A 25,113-nucleotide genomic window follows, 5' to 3' on the forward strand; every position below is an offset into this window, starting at 1 on the left:
TTTAGATGGAATATTAAGAAATTATGAAAGAAGAAACAAAATATATTTAGTCGAACAAATTTACTAGCGAAAACTGACTCGATTCAATTTTAATGCGATTGGATAGCCTCTTGTGTCGCCAATAGAAAAATTACCAAAGGTATTAGGAATTTAGCGTTTTTTCTTCTCGAGATGCCGCAGGTATAAGATCTCTCGAAACGACACAATGACAGTACTCGAAGACGAGAATTGTTACGGTCACAAAATCCGCCCTTCTACCTGGCGGTCTATGGTAGCATTGTAGAAATACCGCGTCAAACACCAGCGCCGGCAGGTGTCTGATTTACGCTTCTGGCCAAGCACCGTATCGTCGGGGCTCCTAATAATCGGATTTATTCCGTTATTACGGGGTGTTTTCTTGACACGAAGTACATTCCATTTCGGTTAGTAGGTGGACGAAAAAACCAAGCATAGGTTACAAGTTGCGAAGAATTTTCATTAAAATAAGAGAAATTCTTTGAAATTTTCATTCACAATGAACAATAGAACTGTAGGTGGTACGATGTCATTGAGCATTTCTTTTTCTACCGTATACTTTACTATGCTAACTGACGCCACTCCAATGTCTCTATGTGTTCATTTAGTATATATATATCTGTTTGATAAAAAAAAAAAACTTCCAGCGACAGAACAGCTTAAGGGATAATACACAGTTTTATTAAATAACAATTTGTATGAGGACCGGCATCATAATAATCTTCCCAGGATTATATTTTTAATGAATATATAATCAAATATTTTAGTAAAAGCGATGCGATAAGAATATCATTTTCGAGCAACGAGACGTTTTCTTGAACCAAGGCTAAAACTTTCCCATTTTTTTTTATGTCTACTCTGCATAAAAGGGGAGTTCTTTTTAAATATTGAAATTTTTTCCAGGAATATTTTAGAACTCTGCCGACATAATACGGGAGCTTAATATATCTTTCGTAATGTTTTTATAAAATCGACGATAATGAACTTGTAAAAAAGATACTTGTTATTAGCAGAAAAGTTTCATCAGTTTATTACGAATGATTAGATAAAGATTGCTTCGATCTACTTCTATAATTATAATATTTTGATAGATGTGAACACTGAGCGTGTTGTGTCACACGTTGTGTTAATTATTTTATTGCGTTTCTCGGTAACGTATGTAAAATTTAGGCTGACAATATTATTAGCATAATTAATAGCGATATTATGTGATTAGGTTAATGGTAACTACATGAAATGTGTACATTAATAATAACTCCGAGGTGTGAAATATTAAATTAATGTCACGATCGTGTATAATATGAAATAAAATTCATGAATTTCATAATAAATACTATGGAAAATACAGAATTTTAAACAATAATTTTGATTATAAAACCTGACTTGTAAATTATAAAATATATAAAATTAATGTGTATGACTTCATTAATGTGTACAATTATCGTGTATGATGCAACGGAAGCTATAAAATTAACGGTGATTGTAGTACGTAATACAACTGAGAAGCTTGTCGACAATTGTTTTTTTTTTTTATCTATATTCTATTACTCACAGATTAGAGGATGCGATTAGTATCTTAAACGATAATTTCCCGTTAAATTTCTCGAAGTTTGGCATTTTAAGCAGTCATCCTTGCAAGCGTCTGCACTCGCGAGGAAATGCGAAGAAAGGGTGCGTGGCCAGGGCTCGAGAGACGCGGGAAAGGGATAGCAGAAACGAACGAACGAACGAACGAACGAACAAACATGATACACAATGGCAGATTCTCTCTCCTGGGTATAGGCGGGTGAGTCGAACGAGTCGTGAGTCAGACTCAAGGGAGGGAGTAACAAGCTTGATGCATTCTCTCTTCCACACTATCGGAGTAAACGTGAGAAAGAGAGGAAGAGAGAGAGTGCTCGGTTAACATACGATATTAAGAATTGAGAAGCTGCTTTTTGGACTAATAATAGATTTTTTGTGTTTCTAGTATAAAGACTAATCGAAACTAATAACAACTACCTTTGATCAATATATGATATATGTCGAATATATTACAATTGTTCTGCTTCTCTTTTTAAATTTTCCGAGAGTCGCAAAGTCATAATTGTTGAAAAGTATAAATTATTACGAGATAGAATATTCTTTCATAATTCATAAATTTCTTCAATATGTATAATTGATATCTTCCGTTTTCTAATATAAATATTTTCCTTTTTCATAATAATCTTTTTCAAAGGAATAAATCGAAGTCACTGATTATTGACAAAGAGAATTTTTTTAGTTGATCATCTCGCTAGAATTCTTCAACGTCCTATGTATCCGAATTTGCATTTGCCGACGTTTGACAGTTTTTGTGCGATCGAACTTTCGAATTATCGAAGTCGTCGAAAGTAATAACAAAGTTAAAGATGCCTCGAGTTTTACTCGAGTAATATTTATCTAGCCGTCGAGCAGAGCAATCGCACGTTGTGACGTAGTAATCGAAAAGAGACATGCGTAACCGCAGTTACGCGTGATTTCCGATTGACGCGGGGTCGGCCTTGTCTCACTTCGTCTCGGATCTTTCTACGCTTCTTCATTTATCTTTATTGTTGCGTATTGTCTTGTTGCGATTCGCAACGGCTTTCAAATAATCCGTTCGCACTCGATTTATGTCGACCACTTAATTTACCATTTTAGTGCAGTCGTTCATTCCTTCTGTACTACAATGGAATCGCTGGTTACTATCCTTTTCCCTTTTATTTCGAGAATACTCGCGTATTGAAAGAAATACCGTTACTTTGTTAACTTTTTCCACGTTTTATTCGTGTCTCTTCTTCCGCATATGTTCTTCTCTTCTTCCAATAATTACGAAGGCCACGTAAATGCGCTTATACCTGTTCGAACTTGTTCAAGGCCGAAAACGTACGAAAAAACTTGAATAGTAAACGAATCGACCAATCGCAATCGAGCTCGTTCCCTCAAAGATACGCCCAGAAAAAGATTGGAGAAAACCATCGACTGCGATTGGTAGATTCGTTTGCTGTTGGCGGTTAAATTTCTTCTTGCCTTCCACGGTCTAATCGTGGGTTTCTCAAATTTATGCGAAATGCGACTTAGTTTTTAAAATGACAACCATCTGCGACCTATCTAGTTTTAGGGATTGCAAAAAAAGCGGAGTGAAATGAATTTATTATTTATTTATTACACTGCTGTATTTCTTCTACTTTTTAATTTTTTATCAAATATAATTTTATAAACCTATTAAAATAGATGTGGTGTGAAGATTTGAAGAATGCACTTTTTCTCTTTCTATCAATAATATTAACATTTTGCACGTCGCATTGAAGCGTATCATTTTCATGTTCAATAATTGATGTTTATTTCGAAATTTTATGATTTTATTATTTTAATTTTTTGATCTTGATTTCTACCACGGCCGAAAAAATCGGTTTACGACCCACTGGTGGGTCATGATTCATCCTTTGAGAATTCCAGGTCTAATCAGTTTACACAACTATACATGAACGGTTACGTGGTTATACATCAAAATAATAATTGTAATAAAGCTGTTTAAAACAATGAAAAAAAATATTTTTCTAATTTTACCAGCGTGCACGATATTGTATTAATTTTTCCATTGAAATTAGTTTATCCTACGGATACGTTACTTTGAAATTAAAAAAAATTAATCAAAAAAGTAGTTGTAATCTATCCGAGCAATCATTCTTTTAAATTCATAGAAGTTAAAATAGCCTAGCTACATGAAAATCGTATCATGCGTAGTTATCGAAAATTTCTCGAAAAGAAATTACGACTACGGGATCTCGGGGTTGAGAAGGGTAGAAGGAAAAGTGACAGGTCGGCTGTTGCCAAGTCCGATGGTCGAGCTTGAGGCTATAGTGTCTTTCTTTTTTTTTTACAGAGTATTCAGTGGAGACGCGAAACAATTAAAGAGGAGACGACGAGTGTCCGCCTAAAAAGAGAATTTTCGGAGGAGGATGCTTGGCAGTTGGGGCTGGGAAGAAGAATTGGAGTTGGGAGAGGGTACGACAGCCCCGTCGCGAGAGAGACAAAGACGAGAGAGCCCAGACTCGACGCATCCTGTCCCCGACAGTCGGGTGCTGAGGTATGCACCCAGCCGGTGTCACCACCCTCCCAGCTACAGCTCGCCACATTTCAGCACGCAGCTTCCTCTCGACTGTACGGACTGTGAGTATCGTATCAGGGGTTTATCGTATAACGCACGCGCGTGCTGGCCCAACGATAGATACGAGCGATAGATAGTGCATCCATCGGAATGCTATCCGATCCGGTAGTACCATGGGAAACATTGGCCCTAGCCGATTTTGCCATCGTTTTCTGTTATTCGAATTATCCCCGAGGAAGCAGGGCAATTGATTTGTAAAAGTTGTTTTTTTATACAAAGATCAGTTAATTCTTAGAAGATATGTACCATATAATTATAAATATTTTTGAATTCATAGATTACTCACTGTCAATTTCTCAAACTCAACCGGGTATTTTTTACATAATTTTACTGAAAACGTTTTTCAACAAACTCTTTTTCCAAGAAACTGTCAGACATCGTAGAATATGGCTCATATTTAGAACGTCCCGACCGGAGCAATATGCTAACATATAAAGTTAGCGCACTATTACGTTATTTTATTTTTATCGTTTATTAGACTTAAAACAAGTATAAATTGACAAAAACAGGTGCGATAATGTTATTACAAGCACACGTTCTAAACGCAGGTCTATAAATGTAAAATTAAAATTCACGTAAACTAATTAAGTTGCAAAATATAACATTTCTAATTGCGACATAAACAAGGTGTTCCAAAATTTGTCAATTAAAATAATACAGCGAGAAAATTTTTGAAAAATGCAGTAAAATAATTATTTATAGGTTATTTGTAGGTTTTTTTATTTCCAGAAGTAGTTTTTGAAATATAAGGAATTAAAGCTGACCAATCACAAACTACGTTTAACAGTCACATGTCCGTGAGTCATCAAACTACTACTCGCGCGGTAGTATATCAGTCCAGCGGCCGCATGGCAGGCAATCGTCAAGTAATGTCTGATTGACCAGTTTAAAACCTTTATACCTCAAAAACTTTCTGAAACAAAAATTTACAAATAACTTTTTTTTAATTAGTTTTTTTGAGAACTTTTTTGTTGTAGTATTTTGATTCGCGAATCTCGGAACACTTTGTATACATATGGGTACACTCTTTTCAAGTAAGGTTTTTTTTTTTCTAAGCGTGTATGAATGTGTGTATTTATATATATGTATAAAATATATACTTCTTCTGTGGTGTTAAAGACTTAATTGATATAGTCGTAAGAATCAACAACTTGAAATTTTCAGTGAATCTCATAAATCCGTGTGCATAATTGTAGGATTAAATGAAACGAGGATAAATGTGTGTAGTCTGATAATTAAAACACAGAATGTGGAAATAGGTTTCCAATTTAAGTACGCGAACATTTGCGAAATTCAAGTCGAGGTCGAATCTGATTATTCTTGTCGAGTTCGATTCGTGTTCGGGTAATCGATAACTTCGGCTAACTTGAACGTTTGCGATTACCCTGTATCATGTATTCCCAATACAAGTATCTGGCACACATTAGGTCTATAAGAAAAGTTCACAGAAAGAAACAATTCGAAAAATATCACCGCATTATTTTATGTTATTTTCTGTATTCATTTTGCATATATAATACATATTATTTTTTTAAATAAATATTATTTAAATAAACATTTAAAATTTTTAAAATGTTTAATACTATTAAAATATTCAAAGTCGTATTTGTTGTGATATTATTCGATATTACTCTTCCGTGAAAAAAAGAGTATTTTATTTAACGGAAGATTTATTTTTTGAATGAATATTAACGATAGTTAACGTAAATCTTCAGAGCAGCGTGAGGTGGCTAAAATGCTGACTGCTCACCCTGAGATGCACGAGAAGCGGGATGGCCTCGGTAGCGGGCAATATGGGGCAGGCGGGGGTGGTGGTACTTCGATTGAGGAGAAACCTATTCCGGAACAACCACCCCCGCCTCCTGCACCGCCGCAACGAGACCTGTCGGATCCTACTATCAGCGCTAAAAAGCTTCCAAAAAAACGAAAATTTGATCCATCCGAGCTTGAGGAGATGGACAAGACCAGCAATGTCACCAGCAATATCAACAATATGGTTCATATTCGCGCGCCAGCTATACCGCTTGGCGGTCAGCCGGTTTTAGGACAACAATCCAACTTACCAACTACCACCAGCCGGCAATCGCCGCAACAACAGGAGTCTGATTGTTATCAGGTACGTTGATAATTAGACTAGTCAAAATTTAATATTACAGCAATGCTAGCAGCAATTTTGGTAGATATTTGAATGTTATGAAAAAATTTATTACATGAAATCAATTTTATATATATATATATATATATATAAAAGAGAATATATTTGTATATTGTGTAGCGACCTAAACAGAGAATATTGGATTTGACAAAATAGAATCTTGATTTATATTTTTACAAGCCAATCTTGTATGATGACAAAATTGAGAATGTTGATATTTCTTATAAGGAGAGCTGTAATTCTACATCGTATAAAAAAATATTTTTTATATTTTTAAATCTATGTAATCATTTATGTAAAAAGATGTAATTATAATATTTGATTTTAAATTATTTTTTCTTGGAAAGAGTTGCGTTATATATGAATTTTTTTTCTTTGTTTCAGGTACCCCCAGCTCATTCGGTAGTAGTGTTACCTCCTCAAAGTACAGCGGTGGATTACTCTCTCCGCGAGGAACCCTCTCGTTCTCGTCCTCGGCTTGCTATTGATCTCAGTGAGTGGTGCGATCATAGAGTGTTAGCTTTAAGGGATTCATTTTATTTCCCGGGTGTTATACGTAACGTTGTTCACGGTGAGATTTTAATTGAATTCGATGGCGAAAGGAAGCTAGTGCGTTATAGTGACGTTTTGGGTGCGAGACGGTACGACGTGATAGGAGATGCAAGCCCTTCTCTACAACAAGTAACTTTGGATACGAAGGTGTGCATCAGATGTCCGCCTACGAACAGTCATGTGGACACGTCAAAAGTATTTGTAAAGGGGACAGTGTGCAAGATATTAACGAAGCCTTATCGTTTTGTTGTGAAAATACCGCGAGAAGACGATCAAAGTGATAATTATGTTGTGAAACGCGCGGACTTGCGGTTAGTACAGCCTCCATGGGCGGACGAGTTGGAGGAGGGGCTGGAAGAATGCGATCCTGCAAGAGTCGAAAACATTGGTAACAAATTATTTATATAATCAATAATATCAATTGTTTTTTGACTGGATAATTTATAGCGTGGTAACGTTTGTCTTTTTGAAATTTACCAGAACATGGGTATCGCAATACCACGGAAGCTCCGACAGCAGTGCCAATTTTGCAAATCCATCATACTTCTCATCATACATCGCATATATCGAGTCATAATGACACCAGTTATTATAGAACGACCGGTACCAGTCCTCTCATGACTGTAGGCACTCCTGCGCATTCTGCCACGGCGTTAAGTAATGGCAGTCGGCCGTATGACGATTTAGAAAGCGAAGATGACTTAGACAGAGAAGATATTACATTTCCCTCAGACGCAGGTTGGATATAGCATCAAGTTTTTACTATCATATCACTGCGATTCAAATATATCGGTTATATTGTTACATGCGTACGCGCAAACGTGAGACATACGTAAATGTTTATTTATATTTTAATAACAAATTATTAAAATATTGTTCGACATTTTTCTGAAATGTATTTCTTATATTGTAAGAAAAGCTAAGGCTTTTTTTAACGAGAGCAATTTAGTCAAAACAATAGTATAGTAATTCAAGTATATTCAACTGACAGATGCAAAATTGTCAGGAAGCAGCAAAAGAAGCAGCATGCAGAGCCGGGGAAGTACCAGTAGCCTAGTTGAACAACGTAGTATAACGCCTCGTTCTCAGGCAGCCACACCTCGGTATTAATTTTATCATTAATTTTATCAGTAGCCTTCTATAAGATAAACTGATTAAAGCGTATAATAACGAAACTTTTAATTAATAATTATATACGAGTCTACTTTCTTTTTGTTAAACAGATCTCAGGCGGCAACGCCACATAGATATAAAAAGGGTGACATAGTGGTTACACCAAGTGGAATAAGAAAAAAATACAATGGGAAACAATGGCGTAGACTTTGTAGTAAAAAGGACTGTAACAAGGAAAGCCAACGAAGAGGATATTGTTCTCGTCATCTTAGCTTAAAAGGGTCTGGTCTCAGAGGTCCAACAAACACATTTCCTGGGTATGAACATCCGCTTAGATGTGACAGACTTGTGTCCGCGATTACTTTTTATTACAGTAGTACTTTGTTTATCCAAATATATTAGAGAACAAGATAGTTCCAGTAATCGAAGTTTGGATAATAGCGGTTTATAATCTCTGCCAGTATTTATTAATTTTGAAGCTAATATTTGGAAAATTTAAGTCGAGTATGTCAAGTTCTTATTATTCAAACTATCCAAATAGCCGCGTACGAATTTGTTTATATAAATACAGAGAGGATAAACGGAGTTTTACTAAGTTTGGATTTTTGTCCTTTAGTGGACACAATATTACGGTTTATTATTTATACAGTCATCTTGAAATCTGTTTTAGTTTTTATTTTTGTAACACGTGTTACAATATTATTATTTTATATTTTATGTAATATATTTTTTTACTTAAAATTTTTTATCATATATAAAGTGACAAAAAAAACTGGTCCTTTTGTTTGATAAGCTATTACTTTATTACTAAACTATCTAGTGTCTCGACAATCACTTGAAATATATGATGTAAATTTCTTTATCACGATTTTTTTATTTACAGTAGTAAAATGGATGGCGAAGAAACATCAAGAGATTCTGATACCTCGCCAAATTACGTTGACAGAAGAATAGCAGGTAGATTCGATCAAGACGAAACTGAAGCTGCTAATATGCTCGGTATATTCTTTATATATTCAATAAAAAATAAGAATCGTTAATATCAGAAAAGATTAGAACTTTATTGTAGATTATCTTGAATAAAAAAATATTTATCATATATATTGTATTTAACTGTCGATAATTTGTTTACTTTCTAGATTACTTTCTAGATAGATTAAATTTGTATTTTCGTTATTACAGTGTCTTTGGGGAGTTCTAGATCGGCTACGCCAGCTTTTTCGTCACCGACAGGCCAGTCTTCTATTTCTCCATGTATAAACCAGTCACCGGTGCCACCGGTGGGGTTCAATCAGAATAATGTTTTTATGCCTATCTCAAGCCCCGCTCACCATGCGACTCCACTGATCTCGCCTGGCGCAAAATGGAAGCACTCACCTACACAATCTAACTTTTTGGTTCAGTATCCGCAGCAAGTAATAAAGCCCGAGCCGAATCGGGTAGATAGAAATCGACCGATCCCGATAACTGGTGCAATCCCTACCAGTTTAGGGACAAGTGTGATAAGAATCTCCCCGGTGAGCCGTAGCATGCAACCCGGACAGAATCCGACTTTGTCGTGGTCGGAGCAGAGTCCGCCATCAACGAGACATCCTTCGGTTGTGACGTCGATCGCTCAGCAACAGCAAAATATAATTTTGCAACATGCGTTAACATCGAGCAACGATTTTCCCAATCAGGCTGAGATATCTGAACAGAGTTCTCAAATGATAAAACCGCCGCACTCGCCTCACATACCTCTGCCCACTATCCCGGTGCCGCAGAATCTGACGCTTGTACACAAATCATTGGAACAACCAGTTGACTACGCGCAGTCGCCTCAATCCCAGGGCCAACCGATCTATGTAATGCAGCATGAAAAAAAGTATCTTGTGATAAAGAATAGCATGGACATGTCGGCGCCATCAGGCGCGCATATAAGCAACCAAGACGACAAGTATCGGCAAGGACTAATCAATCATCCGGGCCAACTGCCAATATCAACGTTGCATCAAGTTCAGTGTCAACAAGCACCTCAATCACCCGCGGTTTCATCCGTCCACATTGACAAACTGTCTGTTTTGCAACCTGTAAGTTGATACGATATACAAGGGTGTTGCATGTCTATACTTTAGGAGGTAAATCTATACATTAAAATAAGTAAACGTTATATAAACACGTGTTTTACGTATCTTGGTTTTCAAGTTATTGATGATTAAAGAATTTCAAGCAGTCGCTTTAAATAAGTTGATCATCTTATTGCTAGGTGAATAAAATGAATACACACACAACCGTGCATATGGATATGCAGAGGAATCAGCCGCCGCCACCTACGAGTGCTGTAATGACATCTACTACAGAGGCATCCAGTCCGTCTACTCCGACAAGTGTCTTCCAGCACGTAATTGTTCAACCAGGACATTTGGTGCAAATTCCAAAAACCCAACCTCTTAGAGAAGAGAATACAAAAAACAACGGTATTCTTTGTAAGTTTTATATTCAAATATGAATTATTTAGACGTAAACAACCTTTATATATTTTGTATCCCCAATATAAATCTTTATTTATGTTTATAATAATTAATTTTTATTAAATGTTAAATGTTCTAAATGATTAAGTTTAAAAGTTCAAACGCTATATTATTTCGCTTTTTTTGGAATTTCTTTTGGAAGTTACAAAAGAACTCTTTAGATCTAGGTGACGTCTAGGGACTGATAGTCTCATCGGCTTCCATTACTTATCTCATTTTGCTGTCTCATAATTTTTTACAATGTAAAATCTTAATGTTGTAATACGTTGAACCGATGATACAAACAAATTTGACTAAACAATAAGGCTTTCACAGATGGCAGCCACGAAGTTCTTCCTGCATACCAGCCCCATCCCCCATCATTACCGAATAATGCAGGGCGCAGCTGGAAAAAAGGTTTGAGTTCTGACTGCCAACTGAAATATATCAAGCCTTTGAAATTGCTGTAGGTTGCAGTTTGTCAATGGTACATAATAAAATAACATTTGTTATATCCAAATGTTATAAACATGAATGCTTAATTATGTTGTAAATCTTTACGTTGTCGTTACTTTCCTTTTTCTTTTCTTTTTTTTTTTTAGATCTTTACACCATTTATTTTGTGTGGTTTAGTGTAATAACGTACGTTTTTATATTAATAAACTAATATTAGACAAAGTATTTCATGCCTTTAAATAAATAAACTCAGAAAATTATTATTATTCTGTGTCCCCTCTCTTTCACATACACGCGCGCAGTTCATAATTTATTGCAGATATCTTTTTTAATATGAGATATTTTTATTAATTTTGCAATTTTTTCCTGTGTACCATTGCCAATCTTGTAGCAGACGCAATTAATTAAACTTTATCATCCCTTAACTTTCATTTCATTTAACATATAAATTTAGAAAAGCATTTATCTACGAAAACTTTAATGCTGGGGAAGGCTATTCACTATCGTTTGATTTTCTGAACAGTTTGTGTAAATTTCTAAAATACAGAAATAATTCTATGTATAAATAATGATTTTATCATATTATATATTGTGATTTTTTTATTTTTTATTATCTCATGTGATTTGAAGATCTCATTTCAGCAATTTATGTTACACGATACATTGTTCCAATAGCATCTATTGATAATTGACACAAACTTTTCGGGCAAACCAATATTTATGTTAGCTTTGTGTTATGACTATTTAACACGTACTATTTAACACGTAGTTGCCTTTTTTACAAATGCTAATACATTAAATGAATAATCTTCAGAATAGTAACGTTGGCTTTTCATTATTTATCATTGATCAATAATCAATTTAATATTAACACCTCAATTTTTTTTATTAATTTATTCTTTTATCTAATCTATCTATCCACTAATCCATTGTTTTTCTTGAATATATCAGGGAAAACGCCTATAAAGTTCTTAATATTACTTTATCTGCTATTCCCATATCATTACTAACCACACTCATTGCAACTAACCCACTAACTTCATTACAGCTTTTTCCTGGCAGACGACAGTTCCGGAATCAGAAGTAAGCCCTCCTCCTTCTACTCTGAGTCCACCCCTGAGTGCCCCACCTGAGTACCAACCTCCCGGTAAAGGTTCTGCTGAAGAAGGCCTTGGTACTGGTTCAGATCCCATTACACCTGCTGAAGAAGAGGATGATGATGTTTTTGAACCAGAACCAACCCCACCCGCAGAAGTAGAAGCTAATGCTAATAAAAGACGCAGTCACTCGCTCAGTTCTTTGCAACCGCAGACTCCATTGAAAGTAAGTTCAATTATTATGCGCTTGCAACTATTGATATTAAGTATGATAGAACAAGTTAAATACATTTAATAATATTAACAGTATGGAGTTGTATATAATGATATTAATATTCAATAAGAATACGTTTAATAATATTTGTATTGTGTGTATGTATATATTTATTTTTTCACATTAATTGCAGGCTAAAGATAGAATACGTCGACCCATGAACGCATTCATGATTTTTTCAAAACGCCATCGTGCCGTTGTGCATCAACGTCATCCGAATCAGGATAATCGTACAGTATCTAAAATATTAGGAGAATGGTGGTATGCTTTGGGACCAGAGGAGAAACAAAAATATCACGAACTTGCCTCGGAAGTGAAAGAAGCGCACTTTAAAGCGCATCCGGATTGGAAGTGGTGCAGTAAGGACAGACGAAAATCTTCAACGACCAGTTTTAAGGGAAGCGAACCGGGAAGGACGAAGTTGAACAGCACGGGAGAAGAAACGGATGCTCTGCAAGGTTCTTCGTCGGAGGATCCATTAACAATTACATCTGCTGATGAAGTATCTGCTCCAATCACTACCACATATAATGAAACTTCTACTAACATTGAAGTAAGAAATTTTGCGATAATATAAACGTAGAGTAGATGCGTTTCGGGTTAATTTTAATTTATAAGTAAAAATATAATAAACAACTAATTTTGTTATTAAGTTTGATTATAAATTCTTAATCTTTACATCTTTGGCTTATTTTAAACATTTGCTAAGAAAAGATATTTGGTTCACTGACGAAATTTTATCAGCAGATTATGAATCAATCACACACGCAACATCGGATTGCGGAGATTCCTTTGCAAATTGAAAACGCCGAGGTCGATATCAAGCAGGACGACGACGCGAATGGGTCAGATGATGATCAGATGGTTATTTGTGAAGATCCCCAACCGGAAATAGATCTGAAGTGTAAAGATAAATTGACAGACAGTGATAACGATGTGCAAGACGAAGATACAGAGAAGAAATGTTACAACCAATCACAGTTTTCGGCAATGAGCGGTCAAAAGAGGGAAGCGATGAATGTTAAACAGGAAATAACATGCAGGCCTAAACCAATAAAAGGTATTTGTCTTGAGACACAAACGAGTGTAACGTTTGTACGTTACATAAATGCATTTTAACAATATGAATCTTGATGTTTATTTAGCACGGATACCCTCAACAGGTATAGAATCTACAACAAAATATCACCATTCTTCCATGGATAAAGGGAGTACTGTATCAGTTTTGTCAAGTACGTATCCTTATCACAGTCCTGTCAATCCAACAGGAGTGTCAGGATTTCAACCTACCGGTGGCGCTTTCATAACTATGCCGATATCGCCGAAAGTTATTAAGCCGGAACCGGTAAAGGGCGAGCAGCAGTACAGCACGCAGTATAGTGTAAATAATCTCGTGAACATGCACACTGAAAATGGACGGAACATGCCTAAATTTACAGCAGCTCCGGTGTTACACACTGTAAGTATTAGACGGATAGATACTTTAACATACATTTCTTGCAATTCGCTTAGAAATACTCACCGTAAATATCATATGAATGAATATCGTATCCGAATCATTGAGAATATGATCTATCATTGATGAATGATGGTGCCAACAAACCCATGTTTCTCTGTGATGATGTCCAAGTTACTTCATCACAATCATGATTTGATTAAAAAAGTAGTGCACACGTTTCTTCCGATAGTTTCGAATAAAAAATTTTTAGACGAATTCGAAGACTAAGTAACAAGTTTAACGATACTAACAGATTGGATCGAAACCTATGATGGCGCTGTTAAAACAACAGCAGCCGTTGCAGTCTTTAGGCACTACTCTTCGCCCCTTTACTTCAACTGTCCCTTATCAACCACCGCTCACTCTAACATTGCTCGATAACGATTTGGTGGCTGTTTCCAAACCGCAGCAGGGATCGCAGTACCTTAATCCGACGCCGCCGCATTCCAGAATGTACGGTGGATTCCAGATACCTGTCACTGGTGAGTGTATTTTTATTGTATTAATATCTTTATATGCTTTATACTATTATTAGATTATTTTATTATTAATATTATTATTATTATTTCTGATGCTCTTTTTTCAAGCACATATAACATAACGTAAATAATGAATCTGTGATTTGTACACAGACGCTGGCGCTGGTAGCCGCAACAATTCGGTACCTATGCAGAATTTGGTTTCGAATAACAAGACGGAAATCCAAAGCGTGATCGTGAGCAAACCTTATTCTACAGCGTTATCGACAATCTCCACTACGTCGACTTACCGAGGAATTGGCCATTCCATTGCTCGTCTCGCAGAATCCGAGAATAATGACAATCAATTGGCTACGAATCATACACAATTCTACGGTAATCTTTTTGCAGATTCATTAGTTCACTGCGTAATATGCGTAATGCTCTTATTCACCTTCCGCTTTTGTCTATTACAGTCGGTAATATAAAAACGGAAGACAGAAAGGGTACTGTAAATATTGCTCTTCCCGCAACAAATGAGATACATAAGCAACCATCGACGCCTCATACTCCGCATACACCTCAGAATAACCATGGAAATGGTGATCTATCGTCGAATAAATCATATGCATTTGATGAAAATCAAAGTAATGACGTAGGTCCAAGTAAGGGTCCGTTCATGCTTGCTCCGACTCCGGCACAGCTTGGTCGAGCGCCACTACAAAGGAGACAATCAATGGGTACATAATAATATTGAATTATATAATTTGTTATTTCGCCATTTATGCAAAAGCAATATTACTATGATACATTAAATAACTTAAAACTATAGGATTTAACATAAATTTTTCCTTAATAGAAACGTTTAGAGAGGTTGTTACTTATTGTAATTTTTCTATTTTTTTGTAATGTAAATCTTTCTACTTTTGGTACTCGGACACTTTATTGAGCAAATATCGATTTTAAATGAATCAAAATTTACAGTTAAAGATATATGTGGTAATTTTTACATACATGATAGTTTCACATCATTTGTTTTTATGAATTTTTATGAACCAATTTGATAAGTATTTTATTTTGTTTTCTTTTTTTTTCTCTTATGATTTTTCTTTAACTGCTTTTATTTAACAGCAATGCCTCCCGCACCAACTGCAGGAGATCATGGGCCAATAGCAACACCTCAACATTGTGATAATCGACCACAAACAAGTATATCTCAAATGACAGAGCAAACACAACAACAAAATTATACGGAATCTCATACTTCTCCCTCTCCCTCTACTAAAAAGGGCTCCTTCTTCAAGAAAAATGTGGAGGATGGTATGGACAGGTACTATCAATATTTTCTATCGCTTTATCATAATTTAACTTATATTGAGAGATTTTGTAAATATATCAGATTAAACTTGATCGAATAATTACAGAGTTCTTGAACAAGTAAACTTCCAAGAAAAATTCTCATCGTTGCCGGAATTCAAACCGGAGGATATACAAAGCCCGAGTGCGATCAGTATAAACACTCCGGGTTCATCTAGCCATAGTAGTGCAGCTTCTATATTACACCCGCAAACACCTATGCAGATACGAACTTACAGTCGAAAGACATCAGCACAAGGACCTCATAGGCCCACAAGTAATTATACTAAATAATTTATGTATATAGTTTTAATTAAGCTTATGCAATTACGTTTGTGATGTTATACATATATATATATTTTTTTTTTTTTTTTTTTTTACAGTGAATGAGGATGAGATCGACTCGGACACACCAATATCAGCTACTCCAAAATCTACTTCGAGTGTTAAGCTGACAGGTACAACGTTCTTTGGCCCAGATTTCAACGTTGATGCTTATAGAACCAACAACGATCTAATGGATGTCGATGCCAGTTCTCCACGTACGCCGAAAACCCCTGGGAGCAGTGCTGGGAATACCGTGCTGGGAATTGGTAGAAGTGACAACGAGCGTGGCCACAGAAAGATGCTGGAGCAACGGAGACAATTGGTCATGCAGTTATTTCAGGAGCATGGTTATTTCCCATCTGCGCAAGCGACTACTACATTTCAACTTAATCATGCGGATATATTTCCTACCAAGACTAGTTTGCAATTGAAGATTCGAGAGGTGAGACAAAAATTGAAAGCCAATTCGACGCCGAGTGCTAACAGCCTCGTTAGTCCATTGCCAGTCTCCGAATCTTCTCCTGTTGTAACTGGTAAGTATAAAAAATATTATTGCTATATTCGTATTATAAATGATTTCTAAATATTTCTATAGGTTCAGCTGCTCCTCCAACATCGATAGGAGCTCCACATTCACTGCCTGTAAGCAGTAGTGGTAGCTAGCACCCACGTGCCAACTGTGATACTATGCATCCCCTTACTCCGCAACACGAATACATCATTATCCTTTGAAGAGCGAAGTGTTTATTAGAAAAGTCATTAGTGCACACTCTCTTTGGGATTTGTAAAGTATTGCGAAAGGCTTTAGTGCAATGTTAAATTACGATAAAGTCTGGTGCGGATGATTTTAGGGGCATATTGAGACATGTTGATATATAAATGTTAACGATGATTTGTATATAATATTACAGTTTTTAATTGTTTGAAGATATCAGTTCTCTTGGAGTTTGTGCTGCAAGAGATTTTTGTATTCGATCGTCGTTGAACAATAAACGACGAAAATTGCAAATATTAAATACGTGTGTCACTATTGCGGCAGTTTAGTATTTTTGCATGCAAGACGTTACATATGAATTCAATTGTACTATGCTACATAGTAATGAAAGAACGCAGTAATAAAAAAATATAATGAGCAGTATAAACATGATGAATGTTGAAATGTATCACGACTTTTTTTTCTTTGAAATAAAAAGACAATACTGCATTCAAAGATGATTGAAAAAGAAAATGATTATAATAAATATGATATTTTATCACATTTTGAAATTATAAATCGCATTTTGCTGTGCATTCTTAGTTGTGTAATTGACATTTGTACATCAACACGTCTTGCGTGATTCATAAAAGGCCTAAGCCATTGTTAAATATTGTTGAAAATATGAAGAGAGTAAAATTCATAGAGAAACAGAGAGACTAGCAGAGAAGGGAGAACGAGAGAGAGAGAGAGAGAGAGAGAGAATCGTAATTGAAAACATAGAATTAACAAAACATTATGAAATTAAATCAGAGTTTATATATATATATAAATATATACTTTAGTTATACTTTATATATATATATATATATATATATATATATATATATATATATATATATATATCATATATAAGTCGAAATAAAACTGTAGTATGAAAATGCGATAATCTGCACAAAAATGTATGTAATACACTGATCAGAAATGTTTATTTCGCATGTAAATATTATGGAATAATCTTAAGACAAAGAATATCTGAAAAGTTGAAATGTCTGCAATTCTTTATCTGAAGAGTTGTAAAAATATCGTATTCTCGACTTATAGAGTACGATATCACACATAAAAATCGTGCCATTGTGCGGCGACAAAGTAAAGGGAATATGCATGCGCTATAATTCCCATACTAGTGGAAGAATAATTGTTAGATAACTCCTGATATAGGTAATATGTAATATGTTTCTCTGACATTATTGAAAGTACTTATTCTACTGTTTTTAGAGCTTTGCTAAAATTCAATGCAGTGATCTATTTTATAAGTATTTTAAAAACGGTCCATCTTTTTTTCATTTAATTTTTTGTTTATTTTATATTTTTTCTTTTTCTGGCCTTAGATTTAAGCGCTTTTATGAAGGTCATTATTTTTTTCTTTTTTTTTTTTGGCCGTGACAAATACACATTTTATTATCTTTATTGCATGTATAAGTACTTAATATGTACGTACTACATAAATGAAGAGGCAAGAACAAAATCTAATCGTTGTTGGTGTTCAAATGCTGACATCCATTTTTAATTACGGTAATTACCATACATCATTAATAGTAGCAACGTTGAAAGTAAAATCGCGTACACTTTTATCAAAGTTTAAACGTATATATTGTATACAATAAATTTGTATAATATGTTATATAGGATCAGTGTTGTGTTATATATCTATATATATCGTGTATTTTATTAAGTTTATTCTTTATTATACAAGAGAAAAGATACACAATGTATCGCATGTGTTTTAACATCCTCTTTTACTGATCCAACGTTCTCCCCTTTTTACGTTGTTAAAGTTCTTACAGAATTATTGCATCGAATTTTAGCAAAGATTGTTAAATTTGGCTGTAATATAGATAATGTAATTAGTGATTTGTTTATAAAAAAAGCGCACCTCGACAGGTTAAAGTCTCGCGCCACGGCACGTATATCGTAGTTAGGATATGAAACAGTGTCTATTCTACATATTTTGTAAATAGAAACTAATTAAAAAATATATATACATATATATATATGTAAAAAATATAAACATATATATAGATATATATACCTATATATATATTTATATGTATATATATATATATATTTATATAATGGAGATGGTAGACTATATGATATTGTAATTTGTAGAACTATAATTACACGAGGAAAAATGCAGACAGGATTAAGTTTAGAATAATTGCAGATTGCGGGCCTTCATCTGTAGTGGACTCTTGTGCTTGGGAGTCTCGGGACGGTCCTCCCACCCTTCTCCAAAGTTAATCCTTTCCTAAAGCGTTAGGATACTATATTGTTTGTATATAATATAATTATATTATCGTCCTATTATCTCTTGATTTATTATTTTTTATTGAATGTTAAGCGCACTAGTGGCAAATAGTAACATAGGAAGAGGGAAACTTAAAGCCTGGATTGATCCTGTAATATTTTCGTATTGTCAACATTACTTAATATCTGCCGATGAAAATTTATTTCAGATTTACATTATAAGCTATTTTAATACGTTTTAAAACGATTTTTATGGTTACGTTTCATGTAAACAATCTAAATTCGAAAAGTATCATGTAATTATAAGAATATTCTGGAGTTGCATACATACGTTTGTGTCGTTAAGTATGCAAGTTTGTTTTTATTTAATTCGGCTAAATTCTAATAAAATATCTCATCTAATATAAGAGATTCTCTCGTAAAATTTTTTAAAGAAAATATTTTATTATAAAATATTTTAGATACAAATGCTCAGTCTTACTGTATATTTATGCTGCATGCCCGCAAGATCTATATAGTACGAATTTGTGAAATATATTTGTGTCTTTATATTATTCAACAATAATGGAAAAAAAATCGTCCATTAAGAAATTGCTTATATATTAAGCACCATCTCTTTTTTAAATCTGTACGCACATTTTTCGTAAAAGTCTTTTTAAAAACATGTTAAAGAGATACATTCTTAGATCTAAATGACACAGGATCTTAACAGGGTTTGAATATCTCTCACATTCTAGCCCATCTCTCAAAGAATTAATACAAAAAAAATAAATACTATATATATTTTGTACTTGCGTAAACTAGCGAACTACTTTCCAGTATTTATAAGATTCTTGAAAAATCCTTTTATATATATATATATATATATATATATATATATATATATATATATATATATATATATATATATATATATGCATATCCTTTTCCCTCCCTTATTTCATATGGTGATGAAATACGTTCCGTGATTTAGCAGCCATGAATGTGACTGTGATCTAGGAAAACAGAAGTAAAGTAAAAGTGGCAGCTATTTTACTGACTGTTTCTTCACCACTAAACTTTCTTCCTATGTGTGTTCCCTTCCTCTTTGTATCTCTTCCTCAATGTATAAATGAATATGCACTAAATCGAGCGCTTCTTCACACCACGTATCATTATTCTTTTTTTATTATTTGCGTTAAATATATTTTTACTGTGCTTAGCCGCTACATGATTTATCGTAATATTCATTATTCTATTATTTCTTGTTTAATTTTGAAATATTTTTAAAACTGTTATGTAATTATATATTATCAGTCAAGATTAATGTTATGAAAATATATGAAGCATACAAAAGTAAATACCATATATAGAAGTCGTGGACAGTGACTCTATATGTATCCATGCAGTAAAAACACTTCACGTTGAACATTGATATTTTGTATGCGATGTACGTGCATATACATGCGTGGGGACAAAAAATAAAATATAAATTATATATATATATTAATATACATATGTATAAAACAAATTATTAAACGCAGTCGCATATGTATGACATCATGGCATATATTATATGTAGGAAAGATAATTATATATTTGGCTGAGGCATTAAAATCTGCACCAATCCAATGAGACAGTCCGCTTTGTACCCTGAGACGTGATCAACTAATACACACCTTTTACGATCCATTTCAATGTCGTTAAGCAATATCTCTGGAGCGCGTTCTTAAATGTAAATTGTATTGGCATTCTTGTGCATGAACTCTGTGGAATTACTCCGTTGGAAAAAAAAGAAGAAAGCGATATATATGCGTGTATATTTTTCTTAATCGTCTCTAATCGGCACGAGATGTAGAGGTATTAGGTATGGGAGAAACAAGGAAAGACGGGGAAAGAGAGAGAAAGATTCCTTTTTACATTTGTCTGTTATCATAACGTTCGTTTGCCGAGTTTACCATTGTGCCTGTATCAATATCTCGGGACTCACAAGTCATCGTTTCAAGCACGTTTTGCGGATAAATGAGCTAATGGCGATTGGCAGATTTTAACACTGACGCCCTTAAAACGAGTACCAGTTGTTGGACCAAATTGCCGGGTACACAAACACACGGCCATTTCGAAATGCGTTTACTTTTTCTAAGGAGCGATTGAAGGATGAGAGCAAGAACGTGAGATGAGAAAAAAAATAATTCGAACGGCATTTGTCGCATTTTTTATGTTTACTGGAATCCCCTGATCACGCAAAATCGATGTTTTCATCTATAATTGTATATACATTGGCATACAATTAAGTATACACGTTTTTTCTTCGATTCACGCATGTTTGCTAGGTTTATAATCTTCGATGAAAACTTGGAACAGTTTGAAAGCTCGATGCTGTTTCTATTACTTTTCTATTGAAAGATTCGACTTGGCGATTTCTCCAGTCGATCGTACAATATCTCACTGTCGGTCTTTCTGCCGAATATTTCCATATCTCGCATCCTGCAATTTCATCGAAGTTAAGTTATTCTGCTCAGTAATAAATTGTAGTGTTACGACTGTGAATAATAATAATAATAATAATAATAATAATAATAATAATAATAGTAATAATAATAATGTGGAATTAGAATTTTAACATTATTTCGGCGAGGCACGTTGTTGCGAATGATGAGGATTTACTATGTATGTGAAGTGTATTATATGAAAATTTATTCGTAACAATGTAAAATCTATATTTTATTATAAGGTGGAAAGAGCAGTATGGTGAATTATCTTATGCCTGGCCAAAGTATTATTACATCGACATTAGCATACGTAACAATCAGTTTTAATGGAGATCGGCTTGCGCTTTTCTTCCAGTAAATATAATCATCGCAGAGAGACCATAGCTTGTTGGCGAAGTGCCGTAAAAAAATTTTTTTCTTTTTCTTTCATGATATATATCCTGAAGTGCATTGTTCTGGGGGAGACATTTTAATGGCCTCTTGTATGTATATTAGTATTAACAATACTGATAACTGTAAAAATAAAAAGAAGGATTCTTAGCACATTACGGAGATATTACGAGTTTTCATGAAGCAGATAAATATGGAATATTATATACGAAAAATATTCTTCATCAAATGTATATTACAAAATCATATATATTATATACCGATGTCTGATTATAAAAATATTGAACAAGTGTTATCAAATAAAATGTTGTAATCTGTGTTGACAATCGGCGATTGTTCTAAGCTTGACATGATCGTTTAACGGATACATGCCTTCTTGAGTAATAAAAGCAATAAATCTCGCTTTTTGAGGATGTTTTATATCCAAATAATTTTTGTTTCTGTATATACAAAATACTTGGAGGAAACGTTTTCTTGCGAGTTAAAAAGTTCGCAACTTCTGAGTTAAGGAAAGAGGTATTAATGGAAGGTACATGAAAAATTGTTGGTATTGGGAAACCGAAAACACTTGTGTATTTTCTTAAATAGTTATTACACAGCTCTGCGTGACCCAGTTAGATCATAATGGAATATCAAAAAAGTAATGCAATTAAAAAATGCAATAAATAAAATGTATAATTCACTTGATTCATTGCCGTATTCACGTAACCGTGCTACTTAGATACGTTTTCTTTTTGCTTTTTCTGTTTCTTCGTTTCAATCTCGTCAATCGGTGCAACTTTCACAAATGGAATCTCGTTTTCATATTCGGAAGGCATGTAATCCGCAAGAATTTTTGGCACTTTGATGCCAGTTTCTGTTTGATGTACTTCCAAAATTGCGCATATTACGCGCGTCACGGCGCACATTGTCGCGTTCAACATGTGAACGTAATCCGTCGTAGTGTTCATTTTCTTTGTTTGACCATATCTGCAGATTAGAGTTTCGTTAGATTATGGTAAGTTTTAGCAACAATGTTTACATAAACTAACCTGACTAGCAGCCTTCTCGCTTGATAATCTAAACAATTGCTACACGAAACGAGTTCGCGAAATGCACCCGAGCCAGGAAACCAGGCTTCCAAATCCAACTTTTTGGAAGCTGCATGATTCAATGCACCAGATACAATATTTACTATACGATAAGGAATATCTAAGGCTTGATAAAATTCTTCCGCATTGGAAATCATTTCTTCCATCATCTCCCAGGATTTGTTGTCATGCGGTGAGGTAAGACAGAATTGTTCTACCTATAAATAAAATACATATGAAATTTACTATTTTGTTTAACGAATGATTAATTCTCATTTGGGATGCCGTATGATTTCATGTGGGAGTGGCAATCTTTTAAACAATAGGTCTCGGATTTAATTCTCTTCACCTATTACTTGAATTTTTAAAATCTGTAGAAGAGTAGATTTTGAAATCTTTCCCAGTTAGAGACTGTGCATGTAATTGATAATTATATCACATTAAGTACTTATTGTTGCAAATGTTCATAAACAGGAAGACCTTTTCAGGCCAAAATCCACCTAGATTTGAAAGCTAATGTCAATTGATTGATGATTCTTATTTAACTTGAGATACCTTTTCGAACTGATGCACTCTAAAAATACCCCTAGTATCTCGTCCATGAGAGCCAACTTCTTGTCTAAAACAAGTAGAGATTCCAGCATATTTTATTGGTAAAGTGTTTTCAGCTAGCCATTCGCCTCTATGAAAAGCTGCTATTGGTTGCTCGGAGGTGGCAATAAGGTATTTCTCTTCCATCTCCTTATCTTCGTTACGTTCACTACCTTTACCAATCACCTAATAGGATATAAAATAATTACAATAAAATTAATATGTTGTAATTAAATTCCATAAAAAATGTTACTTGTTAGATACCTTGTACAATTCCTCATCAAATTGAGAAAGTTGTGCCACTTCTTGCATAGCATCTTTCCGCATGGTAAAGGGAGTATAAAGAGGCTTGTAGCCTTTCTTAAATAATTTCCTCAATGCTAATTGTATTAAGGCTTGTTGGAGCAGCACCGCTGGTCCAGTAAGGAAATAGCCTCGTCCACCGGATACTCCTGTTCCACGCTCTCCATCCATTCCATCAATCATGTGGATCAGATCAACATGAGAGTACTTTTTTTTAAAAGAGCAGTCTCCCCACGTTCTTTCCACCTAAAACAATAAACATTTGATAAATAAAGGGCAACTGAGGACAATTAAAAATAATAAGCATGTAGAATCTCATTGAAGACATCAATCAAACATACTTTATTTTCTTCTTCGTCTTCGCTAACAGGAACAGATTCATGCAAATGATTCCCCACCTCCCTGAGAGCATTATTCCTCTCTAATTCAGTGGCTTTTAAATTCTCATCATTTTTCTGTATAGCTTCGTCGATGAGGGTACGTATTCTCTTAATCTGCGTCACCGTCAACATTTTCAGACTCTCGGAGGTCAAGTTGTCCAAATCGTCAGTGATCGCTTGGGGCACGGTGTCATCGTCGCCGAGCGGCTCTTTCTTCTTCATCTTTTCACCGATTTCCTTGCTGCATAGGTTCTTCAACTTGTTGAAATTGTCGGCACGATGACGCAATTGTCGCCAATATTTGTCCTTCTCGATCACAGTATCTACCAGCTGCACATCCTTGAAACGCTTCTTCTGGTTATCTCGGATCTTCTCCGGGTCGAAACCCTTATCTTTACGGAAGAAATCCAAATCGAGTACCATAGTTCCGATTTTATACTCGGCACCGAAAGATGTATCCCGTGCAGAAATATCCGCACACACGTGACACTTTAACCAGCTGTGACGGAATAGACGAACGATTTAGTATTTCCAGCGACGATATTATATCGAAATTTGCATTTTCTCTTTGGGATATTTACTTAGTTTTAGTATAACTACGTATTTTTACCTGTTCGAGTGGCAATGATCAACGATTGTCAACAACGGTAATAGCTGTCACAGGCTGCCACGAGAGAGTTTTGCCCGGAACGTTTGGGAACGTTCAGGTCAGAGGTTATGAAGTAAAATCATAGATATAACACGAATACAGATGGAATAACTTGTATGTTGAGCCCAGGCTTCGCTGATAAAATTGATATCGACGATACCGATCGTGCAACAGCGACAGTTGGCGAATACCGACCGAGTATTCTCGCGGAAGAGTGGGACTAGTGTCGCGCACGACGGGAGATGGCAGCACGCGTGCGCTGACCGGAGACGCGCGCACGCGCGGTCGCACCCG

At 34.8% G+C, this 25,113-nt stretch overlaps 2 protein-coding genes across 9 annotated transcripts; one reads left to right on the plus strand and one right to left on the minus strand.

Annotated features, from left to right (window-relative positions):
- Positions 1-4,050: 4,050 nt before the first annotated feature.
- On the plus strand, positions 4,051-20,458 carry LOC105197911 (putative transcription factor capicua). 7 transcript variants are annotated; one of them, XM_039454529.1, is made up of 21 exons: positions 4,051-4,188; positions 5,902-6,302; positions 6,726-7,281; positions 7,374-7,631; positions 7,885-7,996; positions 8,117-8,323; positions 8,890-9,005; positions 9,189-10,075; positions 10,252-10,471; positions 10,832-10,912; positions 12,000-12,274; positions 12,456-12,875; positions 13,067-13,382; positions 13,468-13,781; positions 14,074-14,302; positions 14,453-14,674; positions 14,755-15,018; positions 15,410-15,608; positions 15,703-15,911; positions 16,018-16,494; positions 16,557-20,458. In XM_039454529.1, the coding sequence occupies exons 2-21, from the start codon at positions 5,922-5,924 to the stop codon at positions 16,622-16,624; spliced, it is 5,811 nt and encodes a 1,936-aa protein (XP_039310463.1). In that variant the 5' UTR covers positions 4,051-4,188; positions 5,902-5,921; the 3' UTR covers positions 16,625-20,458. The 7 variants fall into 7 exon arrangements, with proteins under 7 accessions (XP_039310463.1, XP_025993220.1, XP_025993218.1 ...); XM_026137435.2 differs by having other exon boundaries at positions 14,230-14,302; XM_026137433.2 differs by having other exon boundaries at positions 13,486-13,781.
- A 1,918-nt stretch (positions 20,459-22,376) lies between these two features.
- Positions 22,377-24,921, minus strand: LOC105197859 (serine--tRNA ligase, cytoplasmic). 2 transcript variants are annotated; one of them, XM_011164437.3, is made up of 6 exons: positions 24,781-24,921; positions 24,132-24,669; positions 23,752-24,036; positions 23,452-23,673; positions 22,858-23,114; positions 22,540-22,795 (listed from the first exon to the last, which is right to left on the minus strand). In XM_011164437.3, exons 2-6 carry the CDS (start codon positions 24,591-24,593, stop codon positions 22,540-22,542), a joined length of 1,482 nt encoding a protein of 493 aa, XP_011162739.1. In that variant the 5' UTR covers positions 24,594-24,669; positions 24,781-24,921. The 2 variants fall into 2 exon arrangements, with proteins under 2 accessions (XP_039310467.1, XP_011162739.1); XM_039454533.1 differs by lacking the exon at positions 24,781-24,921 and having other exon boundaries at positions 22,377-22,795; positions 24,132-24,593.
- Positions 24,922-25,113: the final 192 nt, after the last annotated feature.

Source organism: Solenopsis invicta, chromosome 10 (genome assembly GCF_016802725.1).
Source record: "Solenopsis invicta isolate M01_SB chromosome 10, UNIL_Sinv_3.0, whole genome shotgun sequence".
NCBI lineage: Eukaryota > Metazoa > Arthropoda > Insecta > Hymenoptera > Formicidae > Solenopsis > Solenopsis invicta.

Bases quoted from the DNA above. Each gene is read 5' to 3' on its own strand.
- LOC105197859 (XM_039454533.1), bottom strand. From the start codon at position 24,593: ATGGTACTCGATTTGGATTTCTTCCGTAAAGATAAGGGTTTCGACCCG. The intron at 23,115-23,451 runs GTATCTCAAGTT...TTTTATTTATAG, and splicing joins GAGTGCATCAGTTCGAAAAG to GTAGAACAATTCTGTCTTAC. The intron at 22,796-22,857 runs GTTAGTTTATGT...TCTAATCTGCAG, and splicing joins GCGAGAAGGCTGCTAGTCAG to ATATGGTCAAACAAAGAAAA.
- LOC105197911 (XM_039454529.1), top strand. From the start codon at position 5,922: ATGCTGACTGCTCACCCTGAGATGCACGAGAAGCGGGATGGCCTCGGT. The intron at 8,324-8,889 runs GTATGAACATCC...TTTTATTTACAG, and splicing joins CCAACAAACACATTTCCTGG to TAGTAAAATGGATGGCGAAG. The intron at 14,675-14,754 runs GTAATCTTTTTG...TGTCTATTACAG, and splicing joins GAATCATACACAATTCTACG to TCGGTAATATAAAAACGGAA.